Source organism: Ambystoma mexicanum, chromosome 12 (genome assembly GCF_040938575.1).
Source record: "Ambystoma mexicanum isolate Mex_15411 chromosome 12, UKY_AmexF1_1, whole genome shotgun sequence".
Lineage (NCBI taxonomy): Eukaryota > Metazoa > Chordata > Amphibia > Caudata > Ambystomatidae > Ambystoma > Ambystoma mexicanum.
Genome location: NC_090936.1, coordinates 64,399,486 through 64,420,805, shown reverse-complemented (window position 1 = coordinate 64,420,805; position 21,320 = coordinate 64,399,486). Strand labels below are relative to the sequence as shown.

Below are 21,320 nucleotides of genomic sequence, written 5' to 3'. Positions count from 1 at the left end.
CCATGGTAGGGATGGTCGGATGTGGAGGTGCTCTCTGTATTAGCCTCCATTCGGTTTTTGTAGCTAGAATATGTTTATTGCAGATTTTCAGGTGCTCCTGGTCAGATCTGTGCTACCAGATCAAGCAAATAGTGTAGAGAAATGGTCCTTCAAACAGCATCAAGGGCAGACTAAAGGCACATATTCACACAATGGGCCTCATTACGAGTATGGAGGTAGCCATGCCGCTTTCAGTTCGGTTCCTGGAATGGGGAATTACTGGGCCCCTGGAATCGGGAATTACCGGGCCATTCCGACCCGGTAATTCCCTTTCCTGGATCTGGGACCCGTTACATCCCCTTTCCCATTTGAGCCCCCATAGGGCTCAATGGGATTGGGGAGGATGCTAACAACGGGCCCGTTAATGACGGGCCCGTTGTTAGCATCCTGGTCTGCTAGTGGGTCCCGCTAAGGACGCCTGGTTTTACCAGACGTCCTTAGCGGGACCCGCAAGCAGACCTCATAATGAGGCGGTAGAGGGTTAACAGCGCAAGCAGCTCTACCGGCGCTGTTAACCCTCTACCGCCTGGGTTGTAATGAGGCCCAATGTAATTGCAAGAACATTAATTAGAAGACACATAAGTAAGTACAATTCAGGATTATAAGAAAAATATATTTTTAGTTATTAGTAACTGTAGAACATTCGAAAATTTGATCAGGAATGTTTCTTATCACATTCATATAAGTCAATTTCAACAATATTAGACTATCACCTATTCTGTTACTAGTCTTTTGCATATAAACAGTAGAATTTTTGATATCTGAAAATCCAGATATCTAAATAGGAGTTGGTATTTCAGTTCTTTGGGAGATAGGATCTCTCGGATTAATGTCTCCTATTGGTTACTGTGTGTTTCGGGCCTGAACCGCCCCTCTTCAGGTAAGGATATCTGGCGTTGTAATTGAATTCTAGAATAAGAAGTAAAAAGAAATTCAGTTTTAGTGTTTTGTGAAAACACTGAATAGCCTACTCAAATAGACATTTTTAGAAAAAGGTTTTAGGAATCCTTGCGTGTCAATACATTGACCTCTGAACATATAGTGATATGAGTATTAAAGCCCTTTGTGCTTTTCAAGAAATTCTTCCGCCATTTTCTGTAGATAAAGATTATTCAAATGTGTTAAAAATAAGTTAGCTAAACGGGTCTTGTGTGGGAGCAGTCGCTTTATGCAAGCGCTGGGTTCAACCTCAAGGCCGGCACTGATTCATATCATTCTATGTCTCATTTATTCATACAGTGCTAACTCACTCAGTTCGTTCTCAATGAGCAGCGAAGCCAGAGTACATTTACAAATCCTTACTGTATTACAGGTCATTGGCAGTGTTGCTCATATAGCGACGATCTCAATCCACCCAGTCTGTGGACAATAATAGTATTAGCTAAAATGTTTGATCATCCCACTATTATTAATTGATTCATTTTCAATTCATGATGTGTTAAAGCCCTACATATCGCATTCCTCTCCGTTATCATGGTTATACAATTTTTCATAGCTTTCATTAAGGAGCGGGTGATAATAACGCTTGTCTCTTCCCTTAGTTGTCAGGGACGCTATGGCGTTGCCATTTGCGGCGTTGGTGTGTTAAAGAATTCATCTATAAAAAGCAAAGACCCCATGTTAACTAACTGGCTAACCCTTATGCCCAATAGATTTTCAGTTGTAACATTCCTCCAATAAGTATTTCCTTTTGGTTCTAGTTCTGTTTAACGCGACTCTCAGTATTAGTCGCGTTTGCCTCCCTGTTCACATCTTCTCACTCTGATTCTCCGCGTCTCCTCATTGGGGCGTTGCTAAGCAACCCCGGTGCTCTCTAGTATATTTACAACTCAGGTCTATTGATTCATTAATACAGAGCGCCATCTTGGAATATCTAATTGGGCAGAATGAGTACTGATTTTCAGATGTAATTACCGTCTGCTTTGCTTAGCACTATGTTTGTATTCATGTATTGAGATAAAATACCTTTGTTTTTTCCCAAAATATATTTATTGGTTTTAGTACAAACATTGCATCAGGTGTTAGCGAGTGCATAAAGAGCGCTGCGAGCAGCGACTTTGAGCTTCAAGATACAAGTAGTAAAACAGCAAAACAAAACAACAGTAATAACAGGTCAGGGGACAGGTCCGGGGGAAGGGCAAACGATTAATTTGGCCCTGGTGGGCTGTGATGGGTTACAAGTGGGCGGGAGGGGATCCATGAAAGTATATTAGGCGCTGGGTCATGAGTGGGTGGCACCGAATGTCAGATTGTCCGGGGCTTGATGTATTATTCCTGGGTTTAATCACCAACGGGGTCTTGGGCCAGTATGGACCTCTGCTACTGCATTGACCCTTCTGTATTTATTAGGTATTGTCCATCCAGCGCAAAGAGGGGGGTTGACGTGCCAACCCTGGGAAATTCTTGGTGTAGTCCAAAAAGGGAGCCCATGTTAGGGAGAATTTGTCTCTGTTTCCGAATCGGAGGGCAGTTATCTTTTCAGCTGCAATTATGTCCCAACATTTTGCCCACCACATCTGTACTGCTGGGCCCTCTGGGTTTTTCCACAGCCTAGCTATGGAGATTTTCGCGGCCGTCAATAGGTGGGAGCATAACTCTGCTCTGTGCCCGGAGAGGGGGAATTGGCCCTCCCCGCTTGATCCCAATAAAGCGATGCCCGGGTCCCATGGGATGGAGAGACCTGTGATTTGCTTGATGTGATCCAGCACTGATTTCCAGAATTGGATAGATTTGGGACATGACCAAAACAGGTGGAAGAGTGTGCCTTTGTCTGGGCATCCTCTCCAGCAAGCCGGGGGGATCGAGGGGTTGCATTTATTTAGTGTCTCTGGGGTTCGATACCACCTGAAGCATACCTTGAATGCTCCCTCCTTGTTGGACACGCACTTCGAGCTTCTGTTTGCTCTTGTCCAGATGTGGTTCCACTCCTCCAGCTCGATTGGCCTCCCGATGTCATTTTCCCATTTCAGCATGTATGGTTCTTTGCGGGATGGGTCTGATCTGTCCAGGAGCTTGTAGAGGGTGGAGATTCTGCCCTTTGGAGGGGAGCCTGTGAGGGTGAGTTCCAGGGCTGTAAGGGCCCTAGTTCCAAGACGCTTCATCTCTCTGTTCGAAAGCCAGTGGCGGAGCTGGGTGTATCTGAATCTTTCGCTCTCCGGCACGTCGAACTTTGCCTTACAGGCCTCGAAGTCTAGAGGGCTTCCTTCCTCGTAAAAATCTTGTATCTTCTCCAGCCCTCCAGCTTTCCATCTCCTGAAGTTACTGGGGATGCAGCCTGGGGTGAATTCTGGGTTTCCCCAGACCGGGGTGAGTGGGCCCGTCGTGCCGCGGACACTCCATAGTCGCGCCGCTCTCCTCCAGCTTTTAACTGTGTTTTCGGTTGCCGACAGAAGACCCATTCCCTTGTTTGCGTTGGGGTCCTTCAGGTGTGGCAATGAGGATATAGGGACTGGGCTCCAGGCCTCCTCCAGCTCCAGCCAGCAGGGCTTGGAGGCGGCGGGGAGCCAGGCGAACGCCGGTGAGAGCTGAGCGGCCAGAGCATATCTTGCAACGTCGGGTGCTCCCAGTCCCCCTGTCTCCCGACCCCGGATCATGATCTTTCGCGGGATGCGCGGCTGTTTCCCTTCCCAGATAAAGCTCATGATGTTCTTTTGTAACTTCTGGATCTCTTGCTTCGGGATTGGAGTGGGTATGGCCGCACACTGGTACAGGAGTCTAGGTATGAGGTTCATCTTTACGGCCGTGGTTCTTCCCAACCAGGAGATCTCCTGTTTTTGCCAGCGTGAGAGATCGGAATTGAGCTCTTTCAGGAGTGCCGGGAAGTTGGCTTTGTATAGTCTGCTTAAAGCGGAGGGGAGCTGGACCCCTAGATACGGGAGGTTCTTTCTGGCCCAGGGGATCTGATATTCTCTCTCCAGGTCCGATAGTAGCTGGCTGGGAAGGTTGATGCTTAAAGCTGTGGACTTGGTGAGGTTGACCTTAAACCCTGAGGCTTCCCCGAAGTCTAGTAGTTCTTTCCACAGGGCTTTCATGGAGTCCTCTGGCTTGGTTAAGGTGAGGAGGACGTCGTCTGCGTACAGGGCGGCTTTATATGTTTGGGACTTGACCGCCAGACCCTGGATCCCTGCATCGTGGCGAACCCTGATCGCGAATGGCTCCATGGAGAGGGCGAAAACCAGGGGGGACAGGGGACATCCCTGCCTAGTGCCTCTTGAGATTTTGATCGGGTCGGACTTGGCTCCATTCATTCTGAGGCTGGTGGATGGGTGTTGGTAGTTTGCTAGTGTCCATTTTATGAAGTTTGGGCCGAAGCCAAAGTGTGTAAGTGAGTTTCGGATATAGCCCCAGTCAAGCATATCGAAGGCTTTATGTGCATCCAATGATAGTACCATCAATGCCTGCCCCCTTCTATTGGCTGATTCGATTACATTGTTTACAAGATAATCACTGTGTATGATCCTGCCATCTTGTTGTTAAATATAATTCTTTTGTTCCAGGTTATATTAGATCATTGTCTCTTTGCACAGTTCGTTTTAGGTGAGTAAATAATAGGGATATCGATCGGAAAGTTAGCTGATGATGGCCAGATATCATCATTTTACATTTCCACACAGATTTGACATTATAGATAGCAATTTAAATCCCAGTGCAGATTCATTCCTCGAGGGTACATTGTGTCTAGAAGACCATGCCCTGGACATCTCCTAGACACTTAATGTGCACACTGGGCCCACAATGCCCCTGCAACATGTCCTTCATCCATGAAGGTGATCCCCAAGCCACCATATCTGGCCAGTCACCACTTTGCTAGGTCCATGGCCGAAGGGAATGCCCTGTGCACTGGCAAGCTACTGGACAGTTATTGGACATGACCTACGCAATGCCTACGAACTGCCAACCCACTTCCTGTTTTCTCTACTGGCTGTGGCCTAATTGCCTGTTAACCACCACAAGCTCTATATCACTGACGTTTGTTTGTGCTTGTTCGCTTCTCAAACTGCCTTAAGCCGGGACTGAGACCCCACTAAAGATCCCAGGACTGACACACGTGTATGCTGGGGGTCTGATATGATATGATATTTATATTGCGCCCATACACAAGTGTTTCAGAGCGCGACGAGGTAAGGGAGGGGAACAAGGGAGGACAAAAAAAACAATGATCTTACTAGGCCCAGTGACATTGAAAACCCGCAAGTGCAGGGGAGAGGGAAGGTGCAAGTGGCAGGTGAGGAATGGAAAGTGCTGAACATGTGATAAAAACAACAGGTAGTGCGGTCAGCAGGTGGTAAGTGCAAGAAGTTGCAGATACAGACCCAAGTGCAAGGGTTGCCAGGAGGCAGTGCGGGTATGCGGCTGCGTGGGCAGGGATCTGGGCCCGAAATTAGAGGGTAGCCAGGAGCCCAATGCCGAAGCAGACAGAGATAATAGCTGGGAGGAAGAACGAAGGCAGAAGCAAAGAGGACGTTTTAGAGGTGCTTCAGGAACCTAAGATGGTTATCCTCAAGTTTTAGAGAGAGGCCCCAACCGAAGAAAGATATCTACCCCCAACTCGTTCCTTGGAGAAGCAACTGACCCTGAGGGAGTTGGAGGAGCGAATAGGACAACAAAGCTGCCTTCTTTGTTACATTGCTGGGGCTATATGCCACCTCAGACATTGCCTAAGCTGGGGGCCCACCTCTGAGGGTGGCAATAAGCCCCTTTCTTGCATGTGAAATCTGTGTGTCACAAAGACAGCTTTTTGGAACCTTTTCCTGACCCCACACCAATTCCAGTGGCTGTCTTTAGACTAGCCAATCTGGTTTACCATTTCCAAAATTCCCAGTCATTTATGGGCACTGGGATGAATTCTGTGGAGTCATCACTGATTCCTAGCTAAATATATCCCCCATGTGGCCAGAGGACAGCAGCTACTACCTGATCCTGACCCTGGGGGTGGTATTATGAGGTAGGATCGCATGCATGGGAGGAGGTGTCTGTCGGAGAGATGGGATTAACTCATTGGGAGAAACAAGCTATTCTTCCCTTCCCAGAGATGAAGACCTTATAATTCCGAAATTCTTAATAGCTTGTTGTCATTTTACAAGTCCCTCTCCTTGTAAGATCCAAAAAACCCTTCCTGCAAAAAATCTGAGCAGAATATTATTCATACCTCATATACACATAATACTCACTTAACATCTCCTATTTTATATTTAAACAAAGATCCAAAAACGATATAACTTCAAAAGATCTAAAATCCTATGGACTCCAACTCCCATAAAGCCTCAATTACAGAGACGCGGAAAAAGAAGTTAATGGGGATTGAAGGAAACACCACGAGAAACCTGCAGACTAGTTGTTACAATGGAAATCAGCTGCGCGGGCCATTTAAACATGATGAACACTTTCAATTGAGAAGTGGAGAAGAGAGATGCAGAGCGGACGAAGTGGGAAGCAGAACCGAAGGCAGAAGCAGATGCACGGAAACGGACCATGCTGAGAGAGGCAGGCGCTTCCAAGCAACCACTTGAGAGCTTGGTATTGTGCGATCGGACTGAAAAAAAAAGGTCTGACCGTACAATACGATCGAAAAATGCTACCACCAAAGGTTAGAACACTAAACGTTTGACCCTTTGGTGGTAGCATTGCAGGTAAGTAAAAAACATGTTTAAAAAGGCTGCTGAGGTGTCCCCCGCAACACCCCGCTCACTATACTTGCAGGGGACATGCAGATTTTTGTTTGCATACACACAGTTTTTTGTTTGCAAGAAACTGAGCATTGAAGAATTCTATTATGTGGTGATTCCTTAACTGAGTTTATTGGGGACATCGCCTGAAACTGGCAGCTAGATAGACTCATTCAAACCTTTCTGATGAACAGTGATCGGTTGGGTTAACCCTGTGCCGCCTCACCAGCCGCCACACAGGCCCTCCCCCGCCCTAGGAATACGGGGACAGACACAGCGACAACAGACAGCAACAGCTACATCTCTCCACCTCCAAGTGCTTCTCCCCCGGACGAAGTGGGTTCATTTCACCCCATGGTCGCCCGTGCATTGGAACTCTTACAGCTCACGCCGGAGGAGACAAAGAAGTAGGGCTTCCTTTATCAACGCCGGGAGGCGAAAAGGAAGACCATTCTGGTGGTGGCTCTCCTGGACGATGTCTGGGAGGAGGGCCTGGTGCTGCAAAAAAACCCTGCCTCAGCCCCAGCGAAAAGAGAACGGCTGGAGAACAAATACCGGGTGCCCGAGTCTGCACCCAAGTGTCTGCGGCCACAGCCATTACCAGACTCACTGGGCTTGGCAGCTGCGCGGAAGAAGTCATCCAACCCATCATCCTCAGCCTCCATTCCCCCAGACAGCGAGGGGAAGAAGTTGGACGCCATGGGTAAAAAGGTCATCTACTCGGTGGCTACGACAGTCAAGGCGGCTGACGCTTTAGTGATGCTGGTCAGGTATGACCGAGAGTTACGGTACAAGATGGCCCCACTACTGGACTTCCTCCCCAAGGACTAACGGGTCGAGGTGCTGGAGATCCTTCAGGAGGGCGAGGTGGCGTCGGACCACGCCATCACTGTGGCTCAGAACATTGCAGACACGTGGTTCTGCCAAATGGGGAACAAGGTTTGCCTCCGTCGTCGTGGATGGTTGAAGGCCACCAACTTTAGGCAGGAAGTTCTGACGAGGGTCCTGGACATGCTGTTCAACAGGGACAATCTCTTTGGAAAGGGCGTAGATGAAACACAGCAGGCCATCAAGACCGACACAGAGATGGTCCGTGCCTTGGGCAAGCTGCAACAGCACCGTCTGTCCTTTCATTCCTCAGGAGGGAAGTCGGGCAGACCATTGAAAGGTTTCGGGTGAGGATTGTCCTCGTACCGCCAACCCTCCCGTTCCATGACCCAGGAGGCTTACAGGGGTCCTTCCAAGGCCTTCGGAGGTGGCTGCCGTCGTTGTCAAGGCTCCCAAGGCGGCGCGCAGGCCTCCAAGCAGGATTGATCCGGCCAAGACGTCGGGCCTACACCCCGGTCAGAGGCTGGCTGGCGAACTTCATCAGCGTGTCGGAAAACATCTCCACCGATCGATGGGTGCTGGACGCTCACGCCCACGTACACACTTGGGAGTTTCAGCTAAAGTGTCAGCGGATACCACCGGTGGCTCGCCAGGAACAACACATCACTCAGCTGCGTCTGGAGGTATGGGCTGTGTTAAAAAAGGGGGGGGATAGAGCTGGTTCCAAAGCAACTCTGGGGCTCTGGAGTTTATTCCAGATACTTCTTAGTAAAAAAGAGGACCGGGGGCTGGTGGCCCATTCTCATCAAGTCCCAAAAATTCTGGATGGTCACATTGCCGCACGTGTTCGTCCAACTGGAGGTGGGAGACTTCCTGTCGTCGCTGGATCTAGAGGACGCACACATCCACGTCCCCATTCACGAAAAACATTGCAAGTTCCTGCGTATCGTCGTACAGGGGAAGCGCTACCAGTTCAAGGCCCTTCCCTTCAGACTGAAGGTGTGGCCCAGAGTTTTTACAAAGTGCCTGTCACCAGTGATAGCCCATCTGTGCCTACAAGGAATACACGTGTACCCATACCTCGACGACTGGCTCATTCGTGCCAAGTCAAGGGAGATTGCCGTTGATCACAGGGAGAGGACCATCTGGGGTTCTCCGTAAAATATCCGAAGTCCTGCTTGATTCCATCACAAGACACTCTGTTCCTGAGGTCCAGCCTCAACACGGTCTCCTGCCTGGCGGCTCCCTTGGAAGACATGATAGCATCCATTCTGGGCAAGGTGCGATGGCTGTTGGCACTAGAGATCGCCCACGGTGAGGACCATCACGCCGCTGCTCGGTATGATGATGTTTTGGATCTACCTGATCAGACTCTACAGGTTGCTGTCACCACGAACGCTTCCCTGGAGGGCTGGGCAGCTCACACCGGACGTCTCCATGCAGAGGCCTGTGGCTACTGGAGGAGAGGGACCTCCACATCTATGTCCTGGAGCTGCGGGCATTGTTCTGGGCCCTCAAGTCGTTCCTCCCGTCCCTCAAGGGCAAGGTGGTGAGGGTCTTCACGGACAATACCACCACAATGTTCTACAACTGAAAGCAGGAGGGCACCAAGTCCCCAGCGTTCTCCAGAGAGGCGCAGGATTTGTGGCACTGGGCAGTCGTCCAGAGGATGTTCCTCATTCCTTTTCACCTTATGGGAGTCAAGAACTTGTACCCACCATCGCCGACTCCCTCAGCAGGGAACTACACTCCTGCCAGGAGTGGTAGCTTTGGCAGGATCAAGTGGACATTCTCTTCCTCAAGTGGGGCAGACCCTGGATCAAACTGTTTGCGCCGGTTACGAACTCCAATTGCCAAAGGTTCGTCATCAGGTTCCACCATCTGAAGAGCATGGGGGACGCGTTCTCCTTACTGTGGGAAGGCCTGTTCCTGTACACATTTCCTCAATTGCCCCTTCTGCTGCGAGTCATCATTCGACTCAAACGGTGCCGTTGCAGGATGATCCTCATCGCCCCAGCATGGCCGAGGCAGATTTGGTGCCCGGACCTTCACAGCCTGCTGGCATCACCACCAGTTAAGTTGCCAGTGGTCACGGATCTGCTCACCATAGAAGGAGGCGCAATCCTACATCACGACCCAGGGTCGCTGAAACTGAAGGCTTGGCTCCTGCAGCATTAGAGTTCGGTGGGTACAAGCTTTCCGGAGGAGGTCCTTGCCCTTGCCAGATCGTCGTCGATTCTTAAGTACTACGGGCACAAGTAGCGATTCGCGACGTGGCGCCGGACACAGAAGATCGACCCTCTGAGGGTCACGGTCCCGCAGATCCTTACATACTTATTGTCCTTGGCCAGGGCATGTCTGGCTCACGCCTCCATCACGGTGCATCTGATGGCTATCTCCCGCTGCACCAGGTCTCTGGGGCGGTCTTCGCTTTGGTCACACCGTCTGGTCAAGGAGTTCCTTAAAGGACTGCCCCGATCGTTCTCGCCGGTGAAGGCCCCTGTCCCTGCGTGGGAACTCAACGTGGTTCTGACGGGGCTCATTGGGGCCCCCTTTGAGCCTATGCATAAAGCCCCTCTCAAGTAATTTTCATGGAAGACGGCTTTCCTCGTGGCTATCACCTCTGCCAGGAGAGTAGGTGAGATCCTGGCCCTATCCTGCAAGCAGCCTTATCTGACTTTCCACAATATGAGGATGGTGCTGCTCCTTCATGCCAAAGGTCCCATCGGAATTCCATCTCAGCGAACCTTTGGTGTTGTCTGTGTTTTCTCTGACACCTTTGTCGCCGGCTGAAAGGACTCTGAACTCGCTGGATGTGGCGCGTGCTCTGAAGTTCTATGTGGCTCGCACAAAGAGTTTCCCCAACACATCTCAACTTTTTGTGAACTTTGGTCCTGTGAACCGTGGGAGGGCCTTGTCCAAGGCTTCCATCTCCGGGTGGCCCTCCAGCTGCATCACTCATTGTCACTGGTTGGCGAACCGACCACTGCCTGGCCATCTGAGAGCCCATTCTACCAGAGCGATCGCTGCGACAGCAGCGTTCCTGTCTGGTGTACCCCTGCTGGACATCTGCAGGATAGCTAGGTTGCGGCCTACTCACACCTTCACGAGATTCTACTGCATCGACAGGGATTCCAGAGAGGATTCCAGGGTCAGCCAAGCAGTGCAGTGGTTGTGTATGTGTGTACTGCTATGTAGTCTTTATTCATGAGCATGTGAATCCATGCCAGACCCCATGCTGGAGAAGGAAAAAGTTACTTACCTGTAACTGTTGTTCTGCAGCATGGGTCTGTCATGGATTTACATGCAAACCCTCCCTCCGGCCCCTCTGCAGCTCTTCTTGGTCATACTGCCACTAGACGTGCTACCAAATCTGAAGATGGCTGCCAGAGGTGGGGCTTAGGGAGAGGGCAGTCATTGGCTGAGGGCAGTATGACCCACACCTCTGTGATTGGTTTATTGGAGAAAGACAGTTTGTAAGTGAAAGTGAAACTGTTTTTTCTTTTACTGAGGATCCCGGCTTGATTACTGGGAATATTCATGAGCATGTGAATCCATGTCAGACCCATACTGAAGAACAACAGTTACAGGTAAGTAACTTGTTCCTTCTCTATGCCCCTGGGCACCTCGCTTGTATCGCTCTCAGGGATTACAGGGATCGCAAACACCACCATGGGTTGCATCAGAGAGAGGGTGGTAGTCGCAAATGTCTGTGAAGCGCCCTTTTTCTAATTTTTTGTTTTATCCTATGGAAACCCCTTGGAAGGAAAATCGCAAGCCTTTGTTACCTTTTATGAACACTTTCTTATGGCAAATATGTGTTTCTCTGTATGTGTAATGTTAAAAGTATTCACGTCTAAAAATACCTATACAGCGTTTGGGATTCCGATGGGGGTCCTTTTGCAGCTAAGTAGTAACTAAAAATCGAAGAAGATAAATATGTAATCCATGGCACCGAAAGGCAAACGTGTTCATCCCTCTGTTCATTCATTTTTTTTCTTTTACAGGTTTTTGTCTGGAAGACAAACTTTGATGGTTTTAACAGTAAAGAAGTCCTTAAAAGGCACCTTAAAAGACTCTATCCCGATGCGCCACCGCACATAAATGATATTTATCCACGGTCCCCACACCTTCACACTGGAGTATCCAGTTCTATAGAGGTATGTAGGAAACTATCAGCAGTTCTGTTTTGTGCTATGTTGTTGTGTTATGTTTCTAGATGACAAACTACACTCCAAGACTCTGTTCCATCTCCAGTCTAGGTATTATATGGGAAGGAAACCCCCTCGATATCTTAAAATAAATCTAAACTCATATCCTATTCTAACATTTGCCTATTAATAAACACTCATTTGATTGTAATATTGGAACATAAACATATTGGGAAAACATAATTGTTGCAGCACCATTAACATATAGTGTGCGATCCTGCCGATTTCCATATCCAAATTGCATTTCTCCATTTAGAGATAGGGATACTAACCGGTCTCACATTTTCATCTTACAGACCACCTTCATCTTGGAGTGTGATATCATCCTTGTTTAAAGCACTGCAAATAATGTATGTTGAGCCATGATGCACATCTTTTGTTTGACAGATTAATCCCATGTTTGAATTGGCCGATACACAGACGACTGACCCCCCTGTTATTGATACAGGATTTTGTTCAGCATCCAATTCCCAGGTAAGGTTGGAATATGACAGAATTGCCAAATGTTATTTCTTCCTCATAATTAGTGCATATTTCGAAGATGCATGGTATGACTTTATATGCCCTACCATGTGCTTTTACATCTATTGCTGCCAAAGAGCTGACCTCATTGGGAAACACAGAATCTGATGGGTCACAATGTAGCAATGTCAGGGCTCTACTGCAAGGATTGGATACACAATTAGTAATGTTCTGTATGATGCATAGAGCCTTGCTAAAATTGGGCTCTGTGTTTCTGGCTCATTAATTCAGGACGGTCAACAGCAATTGCTAGAGGTGCCAAGGATGAATACATCGTGCTTGGTTAGTAGAGTTTCTAAACAGGTGGAGTTGATTTGCAGAACTCTATACACCTGGACTTTGTCAGATTTAGAACTAATTTCAATTTGGATATGCGATAAAAAAAACGTTTCTCTTAGGACCGTAGTGTCATCAAGTGTGGAAGAGGAACTCTTCAAGCTAATCGAACAGCATAACCTATTTTGGCCTTTATTCAAATCAACCATTGGCCAAAGATGGTACTTAAACCACTTAACTGTGGAAGATGTGGACACCCAAATCCTTCACAAGACCTATGAATTGCGGAAGATGTGAATGTGCACATTTTCCGCAGGGCCTATGAGTTGCCTGTTCTGTACATTCCCAAATGTTTTTGTATTACCACTGGTTGAAAGCTGTGTGCCCGGCTGGGTGTTCCCTATCGTAAGGGTGCAGAAGTACGAGGCTGACACACAGGTGGCATGATGGTTATTAAAGACATTTATTTGTGAAAAAATAAAGGGAAAACCTTACCTGACCCTATTAATAATGGGGGTTTCCCAACCTCAACCAAAACTAAGGATTCTGTCAGGATGTAAGTCCAAAGCAAATAGTCCACCATTCTGTGTCAAAACCTATTTCTGTCACTTAGACTTTAAACTAAACTAAGGGAAGTGGTGATCCCCTTGGTCCATAAGAATGGCTCCCTTTTTCTGGACGGTCGACCAATGTTCATCTTCAGATGATGAAAACTCAGAGGTCTTCACAACAGGGTTAACTCAAAAAGTCTCAAAAGTTCTCTCAGGTTGTTTCTCCTGAAAAGCAAATATAACAGAAAGTATCTTGTATTCACAATTGGTAGGGGGATGACTCCCCCAACCCTCTTTACGTTATTCAATGGGTTTTGCATTGTCAGAGAGAATGTCTCCCTTCCCCTGGCCTTTCTCAGGATTTGCAATGTAGTCCACAATGCTAGCAGGAATGGGTTCCCTTGCCCTATCTTTGTTCAGGCTTCACAGTGCAGTTCTCAATTCCAGGTGGAATGACTCCCTTCCGGTGGCCTTTCTCTGGCTTTTGGTTCCTGTACCCAGCTTCTCTTGCTAACTCGTTTGGGTAGACCAGGTTCACTAACCTGCCCGGTACTGCCACAAGTAGGAAGCACCAAGGAGGTGCTCCTCTGACTCCTATTACGGGTCTCAGACCCAGCAGCCTTTATGATATGGTTACTAGTTTACCCGCTTTACTATCCTGCCAGGTAAGGACTTGTATGGTAGGGTTGCATACCCTTTTCAGAGAAAAGCCCTGGCACCTTCCTGACTTACTCGGGTGCTTCTCTGCCGGTCTTGGAGTCCTTGGGGGTCTTTGGCAGCTTCTCTGCCACCCCTCTCCTGTTCCTGCTCCTATGCCGCGTCTCTGCAGCTTTCTCTGCAGTGTGCCCGCCATGCCTTTCTCACGGCACATGGTTTGCAGGCACCCTTCACTCATCCCTCTGTCTTCTCTTCCTCAGTGTTTGCCTCTCGATGGCAAAACGGATGTGGACGCCTGAACCTCTGTGTTGGCGTGCCAGGCACTGGCTCTTCTCCTCTGGACTGCGGGAACTCCACCTTCCTCGTGATGCTTCCAGGGTGGTTCTGTCTAGACTACTAGTCTTTCACTCTTTATAGTCCGCATATTACTTTTGTCTAGTATGCAGAGTGTGACTTTGCTGATGATTCTGTAGGGCTATGTGTCTCCCTCGCCACAGTATTCTAAGTTAAGACTTTCTGTAGGTCATCTCTGCTCTTCCTCGTCTCAGTACTTGTTACAGAAGTGGCTGTGTAACAATACATGGCAGAGGGTAAAAAGGATGGAGACTGTGTAGGTAAAGGAGAGGCGTGAGTATGTTGTGGGTACCACAATCTCTCATGATGCCCTCCCTGTATCCCAGAGCTGAAATCCCTCCCCATGAGATCCACCCACTGAGTACCACCCCCAGGTGACTATCGGGTTGCGGCCTCACCTTCCTGGCCCCATGGGGAGGGTCTCCCTCTTCGGAAGAAGGGACGACATCAAAAGATTTGTCATACTATCCATGTGTTTCTTTTCTCTGTATTTGTGTTTTTTCCGGTTCAATGTTCTTCTGCCGAAATAAATTACTTTGAAGTAATTTACTTCGAAGGCATTACTTGGAAATGTTTCTTGATGTTTTAAAAAAATAATTTAATTTGAGGTCCTCCCTAAATCCCTCTTCCCTTTCACCACCACCCCTCCCTACCTCCCTCTTACCCCTTAAACCACCACTATATATATAAAATTCGACGTAATGCCTTCGGGGTAAATTAATTTGAAGTAATTTTGTGCATTTAAACAACGGGCTACCATTTTGTCCTGTGCATGCTCAAATTGTGTTGGTTGTCAATGTGTTAACTGTTATCCAAGCTGTGCATATTTTATTTGCATCTATGACCAAAGAAGTTCAGTTGATGAATTTGATGAAGAATTGCATTGGCTTAAAATAGAGGACAGAGTCAAGTTTAAGGTGATGACGATAGTCCACAGATGTCTATTTGGGAAGGCACCGGCCTACTTTAAAAACCAATTTTCCATATACGTGCCCCAAAGACATCTAAGATCAGCAGACATAGGTCTATTAAACATACCAGAGGCCAAAAGGGCGACAGGTAGGGGAAGATCTTTCCCGGTCAAGGCCGCAAAATATTGGAACGGGTGAGCCTGACCGGTGAGCCTGAGACAAGAAGGAAACTATCTCAGTTTCAGGAAGGCCCTGAAAACCTTTCTCTTCCAATAGCTTTGAAGCACCACTACAATATTCAGTGTGGTTGAGTCACCTTGAACTAAGTTTATATGCGTGAATTTTGACATCTCTGCTTTTCCCTGCGCCCTGATGCCCGCAGGCTTACGGCGTATTATTAGCCTAAAGACATAGACATGGTGGTCTTAGAGGCATGTGTATTCGCAACAGTGAAATCACATGGGGCAAGACATGGATGCCAGCAAAACTCTGCAGCCTAGGGATGCCCACAAGCAGCTGAAAGAGTTACCCAAAGGTAATAGATGGGGGATCTCCCAGACTCTGTCACACTTCTGCCAGAAGGACTGAGCATGGACTATAGGTGAAGCTCATCACATCTGCCTCTCTCCCATAGACAGTAGACCACCAGATTCCATTCCAATGATAAATAGCAAAAGAAAGCAGAATGAGAGATCCCCATACAGCGTTTTTGGTTTAGGAACTATTTATTCTGATCTCAAAACCAATATTTGTAGATGATATATATTTTTATACAGAACTTTCGATAAGCACAAATGTTTACACGGACAGAATAGTTATTTAACATAGGAAGTACATATGTGTGCCAACATCTTGCTTTATCGTGGTAACATTTCCAACAAAAAACTGGCAACTCGTTGAGACAGAACTTGACAAAATGCTGCCAGGGGCTTTTTTAGTCCGGGGCTAGCTAAAGCCCACCCTTCCTCCCCGCTCGGATGAAAGGAACATAGATGTCTTACTACTTTCTCTCTTTTCTGTACTCACTCACGATAGTCATAAGGCTCCCTCACGGTAGAAAAAATACAATCGGAGGGACCTCGGGCGTGAGGGCTTTTGGGTACACTACACGTCATGTTGGGATAGTGTTACAGGCACGCCCATGTTGACGTCCCCTTTCGATTCTCGAAAGACTAGATGCAATACTCTGCGGTGACCACTGGATGTCGGACTAAATGCACAGCATGTGAATCTAAGCAGATACAATCATCAGAAATGCTTTTACGGTAAGTAAGCAGGCCTTATGATCATGTCAAGGGTGAGTCCTTGTGGAAGAATGCCAACCTTCCTAGTACCCTAACATCTTTGGAAAGTTCCTTTCCCCTTGAAATAGAAAGCCTTGGAATTCTGGAGCCCAAAGCCTCAACGTCGTCCCACAGGGGTGACAACATTATGGGACTTGGAGGAGATGAGGATACCAATCTATACCCTGAGAAAGTTAAAACACCCGAACAACCCGCAGAGATATGCCAGCTGTAAGCGAGGCATGGTCTCACAAGTATGACACTGACACAAATGTTACACGTTTCAAAACCTTTATTAGATTCTTGGGGTTTAGAGACACGCCTACTTTGCTGTATAGCTGTGATGGGAGTAGTCTCTACCATCAAAAAATAAAGAAAACAAAGTCATAGTCAGTCGGTCAAATCAAAATGGCCTATACTAATAAAACATAATGCCTGCCCCATCTCTTATACAACAAGTGTGTAAAGGGGAATGTGTGTGAAAGGAATGTCAATGTTATAACATAAAGGATCAATGTGGCTGAGTCAGCTCTCCTTCTCACGTTGGACAGCACGGAGTAAGGCGGCCCCCATAAACAGGATGACACACTCTGGCTCAGGTTATCAAATAAAGGCAGTTCAAAACGTGGGTCGAGCCCCGCTTGGCATTCCATGTTAATGTCACTTATTTCAGCTTTACAAAAATTCTTTCACAGTTCAACAAAAGTTCACGTAGGCATCCCTCAGTCAGGCTCGGACCGTTCAATTAAAAGTACCTGATTCAATGTCGATCTCTCTCAGCCGGGCTCAGACCTCGCAATCACAGCACTTCCAGGGGTTCCCTTCCCCAAGCTTCATTCACATTCTGTAGGGGTCCCCTTCCCCTAACTTATTTCATGTTTCCGGTCTACCTCAGCCGGGCTCGGACCTTTCAGGGATGTCGAAGACTTTCGAATGTGTAAGGCTTTTACCATAGACCTCCGCAAGACCACTTTGACTTTCACTTCAGCTCTCCCTTAATGTTTCTTGGTATCGGTAGTTCTATACCTCAATCGGAAAAGTTCAAAGAAATCTTCCTCTTCAAGCAATCACCTTTTAACTTCCCCTTTCGTCGGGGTTAATCTTGACCATTGCACATTTCAGAGTTTGTTCACTTTGCCGCTTTATAACGAGACATCAAACATTTTGCGGAGACTTTCATGTGGGCTATTTCCTTTCACCGGACCACTCCGCTACTCGGTATCACTGGCTTCACAGTTATCTGTAACTTACAAGTTTATTATTGGCTTGCTTTCTTTTGCGTCTCATCAGCACATGCAAAACCTCCAATCGTGTTATACACTGTTGCGGCTTAAATATTTTTTTTGATACAAACCGGTTTTTCATTTCTTTCGCTTACTCACCGGTTGTGTGCATTCCTTTCTTCTCTTTGCAGCTTTGATTCATAAGTCAAGGTTGATACCACAGGCTTGGTATTGCATCCCCAACTGTCGTTCACCTAAGGGGGGCTGGTGTCCTTGAAACACAATACAGGCTTCTTCTTGCCTGGGATTTGGCTTTCTCTGCGTCTCCTTCACGGTTTCCCAGATGCAACGACCTGCTGCAGGAAACTTCAGGGTTTTCCTACCCCTCGCTCTGGTCCCTCAATCAGTCATCCTGCGCCAGTGGGTTCACATTTGCCCTGGAAGATCTGCTCCTTCTTGTGTCTCACCTTGCTCAGAGTGTGTCTCTATGTTGTGCCTTTTATCCTTTTGGGGGGAGCTAATTGGTATCGGATGTATGTGATTAAGGTCAAGTGCCTGACCTGATTAACGGGACATGTCCAATGAGATATATAAGGGTTAGCCTCTCTACTCTGTCGCCCTCTTCCTCAGGCCAGTGTTTATGTAGAAAGGGGGCGGGGGTTGCGACATTGGAGAATCCTAAAAAATAGGATGTGGTTTGGGCACGGGAAAGGGGGGCTACTGCGTCTCACCATCGGGGACCTCACCCCCACTCCAAAAAGATCCCACACGCAGGTGATCCTCTCGCACTGCTCCAACCCCAAGGTCTGGATACAAAGGCGCTGGCCATGCCCATGCCACCTGAAAGAGAGATCCCTGGGGACTAGCAAGTGAGATACCCTTTTGGTTTCTCACACAGCCAACCCTCCAAACTAGCGAAACCCTAGTTAGGACACCGGCCAGGGAAATTAACAACCTTCCTGATTCCCCCGCCTTCTTGGGAAATTTCCTTCCCCCTAAAGCTAGAAGAATGTGAGTAGCCCAGGACTATAATCCCATAACATCCTGTTTCGGCCAGGGTTGTTTCTAATGGAAATAAAATACTTTAAAGATCTAATTGAAGGTGACAAATGGATATTGTTATAATGTTTGCACAATTGAGCCGCTCATTTAACATGATTGATTGCACTTATGTAGGTAGAATATAGAAGATTGAAGAGCATTATTGCTGCAAGTGTGGACGTGTCTCAATTGGCAGCTCAGAATATAGCTTGGTCAGCTTTGCTGACTTGCAAAAGTGCATCTCATCCTGCTGAAACTATGTATGGAGTCTTAAAGACTTGTCATAAAGGAGGGTTCCATGTCATTTCATCGCGGGATGAAACAACAATGGGTTTTTCTCCGTGGCTATTTCAACGTGAAAACTCATTGTTTTATTTATTTTGGGTGGGTCCTAACACCTTTAATTATTTAACTATTCCCGAACACCCACACCCCATCTATATATTTTTGTTAACCCCCCTACAAAATTCTATGAGTTTTCACGTTGAAACGACGTTGTACCGTAAAGGAGACCCGAGGTTGCCAACCATCTGGGCTGAAGAACTAAGGGAATATATTGATCTGAATTGCTGGCAGAGATGCTGTGGTAATACACGTCTAGTGAACATTGACTGGAGGCTAAGAGCTTCACACACCAATCTCCTTTTTAGGTCTTACTGGACGATTAGTCAGAAGACACCTTCTGGAGAACTAACTATGTTGAAAGTGTAAAAACTCAAGGGGCACCCTTTGTCATTTGATCTGGTTCTGTTCAAAGACTAAGGCATTTTTGGAGGGTGTCTGCGAGAGTCTGGGTGTGATCCTGTGTTGTACAATCCCTATGACTGCCTGTCTACTGGTTCTGGGGTGATGTGTCTCTAGTAGAGGATGTCTCATTCAGCAAGAAGATCTGGCTTCTCCGTGCTTGCATGATTGCGAAGAAAATGATATTAAGATCCTGGAAATCGACTAGCTTCTTTTGTATCAACGACTGGGTGGAGGTGCTACTCAGCATTTACACCTATGAGGACATTATCTACAATCAAGCAGGAGTTTTGGAACATATGGGGACGCTTCCTTGATGTATATGGCTGATGTATGCGTCTGTATAATTCTATTTTCTGGTGACTACATTGCCAATGTTTTCTGCTATACTACATTCTTTCCTGTTTAGACCATGGATCTCATAACCATAGTAATATGTGATATTTTTGTTGATTCATGCTTCTTGATGCTGATATTGCTTATGTTTCTTGTCTATAACCTTTTACTGTCTCTCCTTCTTCTTTCTCCTTTTTTCTCTTCTTTCCCTTAACTTCATCGGTTAGATTTTATTAGCTAATTTATTATTGTTATTGTCCAGTTGTATAGGAATACTCAATTTATGTTTCACTGTTGGATATTTGACTGGCTATTGTACTATTTTATCTGTATATGTTGCAACCTAAAAATATTGAATTTCCATAACATCCTGTGGAGAGAAGGAGGATATTTCTCAACTTGAGAAAGATAACGGGTCAGAACCATCTGTTCTATTAAATCCCCTCTGAATCCCCAGGAGTTAGAGGCACCCACCAATTCCTGGGATAGTGAACAATATACCAGGTTTCCCGTAGTAGGAGGTGAATATGGAGACTTGCCATCCTCTATACCCCCATCTCCTACCGAGAGAAGATATGTTTCTCTTCTGGGGGTCCTGCAAGGTAGTGCCCTTTAAATAGGATTGATGTCTCCACTATATACTCGTTAAAAAAACACCATCAGGAGGGGGGTTTAAGGAATTGAAGGCCGAACCGTCCTATACTAGTATCGTCACTGAACAGCCCAGTAAGAATAATCCAGGGAAATCTCTAGCTAAGGGGAAGAAAAATAAAGATAGGACAAATGAAACCCGATTCTTATTTTTGACTGGTTACACCATATACAGGGTACCCGTTAACATCCAACAAAAACAACTATGGGCCCAGTTAGCTAGCGGGAGTAAAAGGTGGGCCATTAGACCCAAATGAATACCTTGAGAATGGAAAGGGACTCGCGCAGAAGAAATTTGCTGCGTCCATGGACACACAGAAAGTTACCCTTTTGTGAGAGTCCCTATAACCATCTTTGGGAAATAAATCTGGGTGACAGCTGCCATAATTCCATAGCTACCAGCACAAATTATCCTAGGGAGTAATTACCCCAGTTTTCCCAATGGATATCACGAATAGCCCAGATAGAACTTCAAGTAATATCTTTACGGCTGTATGAGGTCCCTGTTAACCATGAAAAACCATCCAGGGCGAAGGGAAAGAGAACAGAAAACTGGGAAGAAAAAAAGGGTGCCAAAATAATCTGTCACCGTAGTACCTCCACCACAACCTTTCTTTTGTTTCTTTGAAACCTGATGGGGAAGCCACCATCCTAAGGGGAAGGGTATGTGAGGAATCCCTGGATGTCATCACTTCTCCCCTAAGGGGAGCCCCTTCCCATGAGGCCAGGAAGGTGAGGCCACTAAGAGTTAGTCTCCCTGGGGGTGGTACTCAGTGGGAGGATCTCATGGTGGAGGAGGAATACCCCCTATCGGGCTAGGGATGACTCTTCGTGCAGAATATGGTATATCCAAAATACAGCCCAACCTCCCTCATCCTCATTCCCTGAGCACAGTACTCTAGACCCCTACACTTCCATGTACTTGTGTAGAGTAGATAGTCTAAACCTTGTGACAACCACTGAGACAAGGAAGAGTAGTGACTGCAAGTCTGAAGTATGCTGGAAAACTGGGACAAAGAAGAATCCAG

General features: G+C 47.0%; 1 protein-coding gene across 3 annotated transcripts in view; it reads left to right on the top strand.

Moving 5' to 3' along the window:
- Positions 1–21,320, top strand: part of LOC138513283 (POC1 centriolar protein homolog B-like) — a 406,367-nt gene that overhangs the window by 163,817 nt on the left and 221,230 nt on the right. For all 3 annotated transcript variants that reach the window (XM_069627999.1, XM_069628000.1, XM_069628001.1), the window contains 2 exons: positions 11,540–11,692; positions 12,131–12,217. In XM_069627999.1, coding sequence (XP_069484100.1) covers positions 11,540–11,692; positions 12,131–12,217 — 240 coding nt within the window. The remainder of the gene's footprint in view (positions 1–11,539; positions 11,693–12,130; positions 12,218–21,320) is intronic.